The sequence below is a fragment of the Phoxinus phoxinus genome, assembly GCF_949152265.1.
Source record: "Phoxinus phoxinus genome assembly, chromosome: 21".
Lineage (NCBI taxonomy): Eukaryota > Metazoa > Chordata > Actinopteri > Cypriniformes > Leuciscidae > Phoxinus > Phoxinus phoxinus.
This window is the reverse complement of record NC_136896.1, coordinates 21,368,240-21,380,573: the sequence shown is the minus strand read 5'-3', so window position 1 is coordinate 21,380,573 and position 12,334 is coordinate 21,368,240. Positions and strand designations below refer to the sequence as shown.

At 36.9% G+C, this 12,334-nt stretch overlaps 1 protein-coding gene across 1 annotated transcript in view; it reads right to left on the bottom strand.

Annotated features, from left to right (window-relative positions):
* avl9 (AVL9 homolog (S. cerevisiase)) overlaps window positions 1–12,334 on the bottom strand; it is a 58,441-nt gene that overhangs the window by 34,574 nt on the left and 11,533 nt on the right. Inside the window, exons 3-5 of the mRNA XM_079594457.1 lie at window positions 4,815–4,900; window positions 4,510–4,581; window positions 4,336–4,425 (exon numbers count right to left, since the gene is read on the bottom strand). Of these exons, the coding sequence (XP_079450583.1) occupies window positions 4,336–4,425; window positions 4,510–4,581; window positions 4,815–4,900 (248 nt within the window). The remainder of the gene's footprint in view (window positions 1–4,335; window positions 4,426–4,509; window positions 4,582–4,814; window positions 4,901–12,334) is intronic.

The following is a 12,334-nucleotide window of genomic DNA, read 5'->3' as shown; positions in this document are numbered from 1 at the left end:
GGGTAGAATTGGGATTGGCCCTTAATGCGCGAATCGGTGGGCGGGGCTAAACAGGCAGTGTTGAAGTAGGCGTTGATCTTCTTCTGCGGAGGCGGTGTTTGATACCCTTTGACGACATAGATCCCCACTTTGAAAAACCTGTCGTTCGCTGTGCCTGGTGTCAATAAAAGCTTTTATTGGACTAACAAGGAAGGTTTTAGTTCTGAAACTTATGTCAAAAGCTCAAGGAAAATTTGGTTTCTCAGTTCATCACCCCTTTAAGGCTCAAAAATAAAGAAGTTGATAACAAAATTATTTGCAGTGCATGTAAATCTTTGAAAACCTTTCATTTTTCTTTGTTGATTTCGAACACTTGTTTTCATCACAAACGCACAAATTTAGCAAATTTTTACGTCTTTTTTGTGGGTCTAAATCTTTTGCTTGCGAGTTGAAAAGTTTTGCTTGCGAATAAAGCTGTGTCTCAGTGGGCGGTCTCAACCAACCAGGATGGAAGGCCCTTTTCTATTGGTCACCCTGGATCGAAGTGACAGGTTGACCACGCCCACTACGTTTTCTCGCTGCTGTCGCGCAGTGTTTGAGAGAAGAGCGAGTGAACTTGTAACATGGCGAGCAACAGGTCCTTAAGATAACTGATTTAATATCACTGTGGTGAGCAGGACGAGGTTGGTGGCGTGATTGATAATGAGCGAGACCTGCGTGAATGACTGGTCTCATGTCTCTCACGGAGGAGCGGAAGCATAAGAGGAGGAGCAACGACAGTGAAGATAGATAGGACAGGCCTGGATTTTACATTGTTGTGTTGTGTTTTTTTATTTTATTATTATATGTGACAACAGTCGTCTGTGAGGGACTGCTGCCTAAATGCCAAAATGCCTAAAATAATAAAGACACAAAAGAAACTCCATAACCATTGGGCTTAAACATTTAATTAAAAAAATTAAACCAATGGTTAGGTTTGACCATATTTGACTCAAACATGGGTTGAAACAACCCAGCATTTTTTATAGTGTAGCAACTTGACTACCTGATTCATTGGATCCTTTGCTCTCATGCAGCTTGCTTGCAACTTTTTTTCTTTGTGTAATATGATTTGATGCAAAAATAATGCATTATTCCACACTATAATGCATAATAATGCAGTGATGTTACACTGCTAGCACCCTTGTGGAGAATTTCTTTGAATTCAATTTTACCCTGGCTAACTAGTTGTGAAAAATTCTGTGAAAAAACAGAAATACTTTTCATTTTGTCAATCAAAGCACCTGGTCTTATTGTCACTGTCAATTTTCAGATAAATATAAAAAAGTTAACATTTTATACTTCAGAACTGTTAACATATTTATCTGTTGATTGAAATGTTTTAATACATAAATGTTTTAATGGCATAATTAAAGTGCACTAGTTGAAATGTTAATAATAATAATAATTAATAATTCGTTACATTTATATAGTGCTTTTTCTGAGACCTCAAAGCACTTTATATAGAAGGGGGGGAATCTCCTCAACCACCACCAATGTGCAGCATCCACCTGGATGATGCGACGGCAGCCATAATGTGCCAGAACTCCCACCACACACCAGCTTACTGGTGGAGAGGAGACAGTGATAAAGCCAATCAGTATATGAGGATGATTAGGAGGCCATGATAGACAGAGGCCAAGGGGCAAATTTTGGCCAGGATGCCGGGGTTACACCCCTACTCTTTTCGAAGGACATCCTGGGATTTTTAATGACCACAGAGAGTCAGGACCTTGGTTTAACGTTTCATCCGAAGGACGGCACTCTTTGGCAGTATAATTTCCCCGTCACTATACTGGGGCGTTAGGACCCACACAGACCACAGGCTGAGTGCCCCCTGCTGGCCTCACTAACACCTCTACCAGCAGCAACCTGGATTTCCCAGAAGGTCTCCCATCCAGGTACTAACCAGGCTCAGCCCTGCTTAGCTTCAGTGGGCAACCGGTCTTGGGCTACAGGGTGATATGGCTGCCGGCCATGTTGTACCATTTCAGGGGTCTGTTAGATATTTAAATTTATACTCACTGCTGTGTGTGTGCACTTGGATGGGTGAAATGCAGAGCACAAATTATGTATGGGACACCATATTGGCTACACTTCACATCACTTTCACTTTTTTCACATTATTTTTTAATAATTCAAAGGTCCGGAGTCAATTATTCCACTTATACTACAGTTACCATACCTTAGACATTTTTTCAGGTTTTTGTCCTTTGTCCTGATATAATTTCTTACGCATCCCATCCCAAGCTTTTTTATAACCCTTCCCATTTTAAATTGACCCTAAATGAAAAACTTTGAGGGATCTTGATCATTACCTTTGGAATTAAGATCTCAATTTAAGAATGTGCACAGTGTTTATAAATGTATGTATGTGCACCTTGCAATGTGCTCTAGAGATAAAAAAAATTCTCTCCCAAAGAGCTAAGAACATCATGTGCTGAGTAATGATGTTTCTGTTAACATCTGTATAACCAAATTTTGGTTTGTGCTATGACACAAAGACGGCCGCTGAGGTGAAACGAAGTAAAATAAAAATAACAAAAGTACATAGAGATAATCACACACACAAAAAAAAGGTCAAGCAATCTCCATTGGACCACTTTAGATATAGACCACTGATCTATATAAATGACTGGATTGCTCATGATGTCATAAAAAGTGAAGCCACTACACCATATTGGTATTCCCTAAATAGCATTCCCTCACATTCTATTGAATTAATAGGAAATCATCTGATTTCATTGAGAAAACATTATCTAACGAGTCAGTGTTTTTATATCCGGAGTCTTTCTGTACATTCTTACAATGCAAATGTCCTAAACAATTAAATGGTTTAAATAGGTAAAAGTCAAGAATTTCCCCTGCTTATTAATAGTTATGTTCATCTTCATTACAGTAGCGAATATCAGATCAGCTAACGGACGAGACACCTCAAAATTTGTATTACATATGTCAAAATGATTCTTCTAAAATCTGAACACAGATTTATGTTCAGTAAGGTATGTGCATACAACTTAATTTCCCAGTTATTCACTGTGGTTTTGTAATTATGTTGTGTTATGTAATATTCTTTTTATTTGTACAGTGACAGTAAATTATTCAACAGTGTTTTCACTTACATAATGTATTTTGAAGCAGTAAAGACAACAGTTAAATGTTTGTTAAATTAATAATTACCTCAACAATATATACAAATAACACTTAATTATGCAAACTGTCATGCTAGTAAAAAGCCATAAAAGTTTAGCTGACCTGTGGCTTTTTAATGGTTTCCAAGACCTCCAAGAGTCTGAAGTGGGTGATGGTCCACAAAAAGTCATCAGGAAATAATATACACACTTCACATCTTATTTAGAGAAATAACGCTGGCTCCGTATAGATTTAAAGACATGACGCTTTATTTCCAAGCATTTATTGTCGCTCATATGGCCCATCGAACACTATTACTGAACTTTACCGCCTGCTGGCAGTTTAACACACAATGAACAATCCAGTATTTTATATAGATTTGAGAAGTTGCCCCTACTTATAGCAAAGCTGTAAGTTTATCTACTTCAAAAAATAACTAAATTACCTCAGTACTGATAAATGTAGCTCTTTAGTGGCATTCGTCTCTGTGTATGTGTCTAAGTGTGTACTGTGTACCTTAGTGTGCTTTTCATAAATAACAAAATGCATATTTATTTCAGTCTTTTTGGTTCTTTTGCTGTGCTAGTCTGCAAGGGTCTTGAAATAATATGTGTAATAAAAAGTGATATGGAACTGTAATGCTGTTAAGACCTGCCTGAAACTACTTTAGCTGTGGATGTACTGTAGGAGAGCACGTTGCAAACATATGCCATATTTCCAGCTACATTTAGTGTCAGATTTAGCTGTTGTTGGCTATAATAGATTTAATACAGCAAATGAATCCCAAATATACCCAATGCAATATTATTATTATTATTTTTTTTACTCTTTACTAAGGGTTTCTTAATTTTAGACCAACTGACTAGTCGATTAAAAAAAATCATTAGTCATTGTGCTCATTCCTAATTAAGAATCCAATGGTTTAAAGAACATAGACCTACATCTACAAATGGAATTTAGAATTTAAAACAGAAAAAATGATTGAAAAATATTTGTTATGCAAAAAACAAAAAACAAAAAAACAATCTACACCACTGATATGACTGGATTTCTATGATATGATATGATTATAGATATGATTGAATTTCATAAGTGTAAAACATTTGAACTTACTGGTCCTTTACATCTTCTAGCTGTATTAGTTCTTAAAATATCTGAAAATGTAATGTGTGTGAAAGATCTTGCCTTTAGGATGGAGATCTGAGAGAAATCTTTCTCTTCAAAGTAAGCGTGAGTTATGAGCTGAAGTTTAGCCTCTATCATACCAAACAGTGGCTGAAACAACAATACATAACATCAATAATCACTAATCAGTATTTTTTTATGTAAATCAAGGCTTCTTTAGCATATGCATCTCACCAATCGACTGAGAACGCAAACACTCTTCTGAACTGTCTCTCTTGTGATATCTGCCTCTCGTACTTTCAGTGCCTGTAATACACAGCATTACAATAATATCAGACTAGATATAATGTGATTCTTTAACAGTTTCAATAAAAAAACTGCTTATTTATTTATTTATTTATTTAGAGAAATGTATGTTGGATTGAGGAAACAGTTTTACATCATTATGATGGCAACAGACAGCATTTCCCTGGGTTATGCTCAATTATAAAAAGTAATCTTACACAAAGCATTGTAAGTATAAATTATTGTGGACAAACCTTAGCCTCCATCTGTCTGTAGCAAGACACTCCATAAACACATTTCAGCTGTCCATCCAGAGGAGGCAAATGAAAGTAGACAGTGTCTGTCCATAAAAAAAAACATAACAATGTGCAATTTAAAACAGATATGCTGATAAAATACTTCAGTGATTTAATCTATGATCATAGCTCAGTCTGAACAATTCCGTCATGTAATAGCGAATCCACCATGGTGCGACTGCAACTGGCTTTTAAAGGGAATGGGAGATGAGACTCTGATTGGTTTATTGCACGTTACGCCCAAAACACACCCATTATTCATTAAGAGAATAGGGGCAACAATTTTATACCATGCGCCGCGCGCCCACCATTTTCCCCATTGTTAAAGGGGTGGTTGATTGCGATTTCACTTTTTTAATTTTAAATAGTGTGTAATGTTGCTGTTGGTGCATGAACAGTATCTGCAAAGTTGCTGCGCTGAAAGTTCAACGTAAGCAGAGATATCGTCTTTTAAAAATCAGGAAGTTTAACCCTCTGGGGTCTAAGGTGTTTTTGGGGTCCTTGAGATGTTTTGACATGACCTGATATTTGTATTTTTTTCAGTTGCTTATAAACATATTAATGGCAAAGGTGTAATTACACTCTATTTAGCACGAACATGACTATCATAATATGTGAGCAACATGTATGTACATGTTTGCATTTTTGAGAGAATATTATTTATGCGTGGTTATTCAAAAAACTCAAACTTAAATGTTCTGATATAAGACCACAAACGACCAACTTCACATATTCCCACAATACTTTTGACTAATGGATCTTGTCGGCTAGAGTATTTACTTCAAAATGATCTGAAAATCATCCGGGCTAATCGTTCACATTAAACAATAGATTGATTTAAATTTTGTAAGACACTTTTTGTTTGGAAAGGCAATATGCAGGGGGGCGTGAATGATCCAACAAGGTCATGAACAATGTCCTAATTCACACCTGAAGACAAAGAAGACCTGCTAATGCTGCATACTAATGAGCCTTAGGTCCTTAGGTGTCACTGAGCCACAACAAAGAATGCAAAGACAACACACACACACACACACACACACACACACACACACACATATATATATATTACTACAGAATTGGTTCAGAGTTGGAAACATCTTGAAAAAAAAGTGTATTTTTCCACAAACTGTGTAGGCCTATGCTTGCAAATTGTATAATATCCAAGGTAAACATTTCTAGTAATTGTGCAGTTAATTCTCATTCGAATTTTTCAGAAAGTTTTGGATTATGTAGGCTATCCTCTCCCCAAATTTGTCACTAATAAAACACAAAAACAATTTAAAGAGAAGGCTTATATTGACCTTTTAAGATTTTGTTTGCACCTTGTAAATTAGGTTTTGATGTGGCAGTACAAACTTTATAATCTATCCAAAACGAAATGTTGTCTTTCATATTTCGTCTGTAACATATCGTCTTTTATAATATAGCCTATATTAGGGCATAAATGTTAATTTGCAGTTTAATATGTTGCTTATACAAAGACATTTTATTTCAACGTATTCAGTCGATTTTTACTCATCTCAGTAGGCAATAGATATTTCATTCACACACACAGACATGCGCGAGCTGTAGGCCTAGGCTAGTAAACAAACGCATGCATATGTGCCGTTCATTCATTCAAACACAGAAACGCAATTCAAATTTAAACAGTCTTTTGCGGATTACAGACACCATTTGTGTAAGTGCAAAGAACAAAGCACTTACTGATGATCTGCAGCTGGATCCGTTGTTAGGCTACTCCAGCACGTTTGAGGTAAAATTTCCAGGATTATCACAATATTATTATTCCTCACTACAGTGCGTTTTCCAGCTGTTGTGGGCGTTGACTGGTTTGCATGTGTTGCTTCAGATCTGCGTTTGAATAGCAGCGCGCTCTCGATGGGCGTGTCACATTAGCAGAGTAATGAGGTGCCAGAACGATAATGAACACGGCTGATCTCTGGCTCTTTTTATATAGATTACATAAACAGAGAATATTTGTTTTAGTTTTGAATTAGATAATTTAAAACTACACATTAAAATGATTATAGAGATATATAGCTCATGTCTGAGTGAATAGTATTCGCTGAGTTTTATTTAAGTTTAGAGACGTGCTTCAGAAAAAAAGTTCACGGAGACGGAGAGGCATAAAGCACTCCCTGTTTACTTTCTTTATTTTACAAAAGCACAATGTTTTATTTCGATTGTAAGTGGACACATAAAAAAGTAGACATTTAACAGCTTATTTTTTCATATTTCTTAAGTCTGTATGACCAAAACCGACGAAGTATTTTAGGTCTATTTTGCTGCTATGTAAAAAAAAACGAGCAAAACGCGCCCGCGCGTTTGCCGACCTCAGAGGGTTAATACCTACAAAAACGACTCGAATGGGACTACAACGAGATACTTCCCAGGTTTTATACGTAACTAACCCATACATTTACATCAACCCTCCCTCCGGGAATATGCAAAAAAGGGGAAGTGGCCATATTTCTGCGGCTTTGTGGAAGAGGAAGAGTTATAGTGGAGAGCTGTAGCCATGCCGTCGAAAGTGTGTTATTTTCACGCAGCTGTCAGGTCTTCTGTGTTCGGCTTCCTACGGACGCTGTAGTTCGTCAACAATGGCTGAAAATTACAATCGTAGCTCTCTGTGCTGCGCATTTTACGGAAGACAGCTTCCAGAATCTCCACGAACTCAATGCCGGATTAAACAAGAAACTGTTACTAAAACATGAAGCAGTTCCAACTTTAAACCCAGAGGCAGCCGTTGTTGGGCCACAACCTGTAAGTAAGACTTAATAATTTTAAATGTTTGCATGTATAATTTCAGACGTAATGTTTTAGTTTTATCAAGGACGTAAACAAATGCCAGCGCTGGCGTTAGTAGCCACTTAGTTATGCTATTTCGTGTGTCTATGACAAACGCGTAGGCCTACAAACATTTTGAACCTGCAATTTGTAAATATGTACTAATTTTGTAAATGTATTTTCCATGTATACTTTATGAAGTAATTTTTCGATTTGATCAAGAACGTAAACCAATGCCAACGCGGTTTGTTTATAGTAGCCAGTTAGTTCGATGCTATTTTGTGTGTATAAGACAAACGTGTATAAAGTTTTTAAAAATATTATATGTAATCGCAACAGCAAACTTCAGCTGCGGTATTACTCAGTCATTTATTCTGTTATATTAAATGTTTAATCAGGAGAAAACCGTATCTCAAAAGCTAACAAACAGCAGTGGCATTTTCAAGTAACAGCGTATCGAAATTATTATATAATAATAGTAGAATAGAATAGAATAATAATAATAATAATAAAAATGTACCATTCAGAAACGTGTAAGAGCCGTGTTTGGGGAGGTTCTGCTTGACTCTCTTCATTGCCGCTTTCTGGGTCTGATTCTGGCTCAAACTGTACGGCAGTATTGACACCAATATTTACATTTGACCGGAGCACATGCAACTTTCGCCCGTAAAGGTGATGGGCGTGAAGTTTCCGGACAACATGCACTACGCAGTTTAGCCAATTACAACACACCGGCCCAACTAACCAATCTGAGCCCATGCCTGTTTCTGAGGGAGTGGTTTCATAGAATCAGGAAGTCAACCGGTCGTTCAAATGACAGAGGAGAAAGCGGCTTACAATAAAGGGGAAATTGATGAAAAATAAGGCAAAAAAAAAAAAAAAGACATGTTATATTGCACCCCATAAACACAATCCTGCAAAGAAAAAAAGCAGTAAACCACCCCTTTAAACTAGCAAAAGTGGATTCGGACACGCCCTAAGTGCACTTGCGCCGTGCGGTTTAGACCATGCGCTTAAATCGTTAAAATAGGGCCCTAAGCGGTATGGGGAAATGTTTTGGCGCCATGTCAGCAGGCTGGTAACATAAATGTGTTAAATTTAACCCTCTGGGGACCAAAAACGCGCCGGCGCGTTTTGCTTGTGTTTTTTTTTAGCAATGCAAAATAAACTCAAAATGCTCTGTTAATTTTGATCTTTCATTTTCTTGTTAAACATCAATCGATCCTGTTCAGTTTCTATTTTTTTTCTGTATACTCACAATAAAAGTGTTTTGCTTTTTGCCAAATAAAGAAAAATTAACATGATGCGAGTTCTGCACTCTCTCTGTCAATGAACTCCAATTTGAAACGCATTGGAAAATGATCTGTAACTCCACGAAAATTCAGGCAAACATACCCACGGGCATATAGCTTGAGATCGCATCTTTCAAATGAAGTAATTTATTTTAAAAAACAAATATTCTCAGCTTCTGTAATCTGTATGAAAAGAGAGCGATTCCAGTCGAGCTCATTACGAGCTCATTGACTTTAATGCGCGCTATTCACAAGATAATGTGTTAAGCCATCTATGCAAAACAGGTAAACGCCCCCAAGCAAATGCTTTAAGTTTCATCATTCAGTCACCTGCGCGTTGGGAAGGTGGCACGATACAATAATATTCTTCAACTTTTTTAAAAGGAATGTAGCTTCATCACTACCTCCACCTGCAACTCGGAGTGCGCTTAGCAACACATTCAGAAATCAGAAAGAGTAAGTAGGCTACATATTTACCCACTATTATTACAGATATTTCACAGATATTTTCACAAATTAATATGGATAACATGTCGATTTTACTGGTTTTCTAAGGCCAAATTAGAACCTGGAATTGATATTTTTCCCGCAGTGCTGAATGAGAAGAGCCATTAATATTATTAATAGACTATTGTTTTCTAAGTCGAGTAAAAACATCTCCATCTCCGCTGTTAAGCAGATGCGCTTTTAGAGAGAACTGCACCTTTCATACGCATTACATAATCAGAAGGTATTAGCTTTCGATTCAAATTTGTTCGTTTTAAAGTGGACATTTCAAGCTTTAGCATACATAGGCTATATTTTGTTTCAGTTCTCGCGCTCCAGTTCACAGAGATCATGAAAGCGCGCCTGATTGTTTTATTTTATTTTACAAAGGCACAACGTTTTCTTGTTATTGTGAGTTTACACAAATAAAAGTAGTTGTGAATAATGTATTATTATTTTCTGTATGACCAGAAATGATAAGAGTATTTTAAGTTGTTTCCACTGTTGATAGGAAAATGCAAGTGTTCGCGTCCGCGGCTCCGTGCCATGCAGTGCGCGGTCCACACTCCCCTCCATAACCCTTGGATATGCGTCAAAATCTTGTGTTTATTTGTGATAATCTTAGCCCTGTATCATTATTGTCTAACTCGTATTATGAAATACATTTGACGAATTGCTTTGTTCCTTTTTTGGATAAAAGCGTCTCTAAATATGTAGCCCAATAAATGTTATAATAATGATGATAATTATTATTATTATTTGCGTACACGGACCCCAAACACACCGTGTCTTCCAAGTCAGGTGACTGTAAATGCGCAAAAACTGTTTCCATTGCAGTTTTGCGAAATATTCCTTTTTGCACAGTTGGTCGCAAGATCTGTGTGCTTTGCAAATGACAGCTTGGTAAAAGGCAGGACACACCTTGGAAATGCCAGGCATGTAATGATCACTTGTGTCTTCAGTTGAACATTTAGTTCCTCCACATAGAGGAATTACAATAAAACAGATTGAAAAACAAAACCTTTGAATCTCTTTGTTTAGGCTTGATGGGCCATTAGTCATTGGGGGAGTGTCTGTCACACCCCGGGTCTGAATCTCATTCATATTTATGGTCCATTACCACTCCCATGCATAAACCTCTTCTGACAAAAAGTTTTGTCTTACAAAGTTTAAATCAATGTATTGTTTTATGTGAACGATTAGGCAGGATGTTTTTCACATCATTTTCACTTTCATTTTTATTTTTTTCAATAACCATGCATAAACATTATTCTCTTAAAAATACAAACATGTACATACATGTTGCTCACATATTATGGTAGCCCCGTTTGTGCTATATAGAGTTAATTTACACTAGAGCCCGACCGATAAAGGATTTTGAAGGCCGATACCGATACAAATATTTGTTGGTTTTAAAATCCGATATTCCGATATATCGGCCGATATTTAAAAAAAAAAAAATAATTCAGAAACGCGCAACAAAACATTAACAGATTTCCCTAACATTAGTTATTTGTAGTAATAAACATACAAATAAAATTATTGCTGCTACAGCCACAACTATTATTACCAGCATTATTATTATTATTACTATTGAGAGTAATAATTACAAAAAAATAAATAAAAATGACATTATTACTATCATCATCATGACTTTTATATTATCATTAAACAAGATAAAGGTTTTTATCAACCTAAAAAACAAACATTTTTCAACCTATTTTTAGGACAAAAAACCTTGTCTTATATTCCGGTATCCCTTTACCTGCACTTTTTAAATTCTTTCCATCAAGCTACATCAAACCATTTTCAATCATCAGTTGCTGCCTGCCTTCTAAAACCTACTATTTAGCGATCTAAATCCATTATGTTGACTCGTTAATGCTGCGGCTGAATGACAGTCTGCAACGCACACTTGGCGTCATTGGATTTCACACACGTGTAAAAGAAAAGCTAACTTTTATGCACAAGCTACGTTTGATACTTTTTCTCTGTCTAAATGTTCACTCCTCGCAAGTCTAACTTACATTTTACAATGCAGGGCCTCTAACTAGAGATATGCTAGTTATAAATACATTAATCATTACTTTATTTAGGCAGAATAAGTTCGTTGTGGTTTCCAAGCTCGTAACGTTAGCGGTCTTCCACTGATAGTGGCATTAGCTAGTCTATGATGTGCCATAATTTAGCAATGGATAACGTCATACTGCAAATTGTAAAACATACATTTTCAATATAACAGACCAAGGAGAGATGATACGTCTCATTGCTATAACTGTCACGCTATTAAAGAAATATTTCAGTCACATCGTCAAAAGTTTAATGGACAGTAGTCAACTACACTGTAACAACGTAACGTTACTAGCTAATTCCGCTTCACTCTCTGCTTATTTAACAGCAGCAAAACTGGACATGATAGTCACAAATTTTGTCATGCTTATTTGAGTTAAGACAACTGATGGGGATGTTATTTTAATTGTTATTCAAGCAATGAATGTATATGTTTCGTGACCAACTCACCATGAACTCACTTAACCAGTGCCGCAGCTCCCACCACGCGCATCACGCGCTGTCCGTAAGGCATCAAGAGCTGAGGGAGCACCAAAAAAATAGCCTCCCGGAAGTTCCGGGACTCTCCCGCATATTGATAGCGGCTCACTGTTGCCCGCGAATTAGTTAAAATCTCCGGAATCTAGAGCGAGCGCGCCCGCGAGACTGTGCTTCCAAACCGTGTAGCGCGTGCACGGCAGAGCAGAGAGAGAGCAAGAGACCGCGCGTGTGTGCCTGTAATATCCCTGAAGGCTGTTTCGTCCGATTTTTTTATTTTTTTTTTAATATTCATTTATCGGCCATTATAAATGCCGATACCGATAGTTTGGAAAATGCCTAATATCGGCCGATAATATCGGC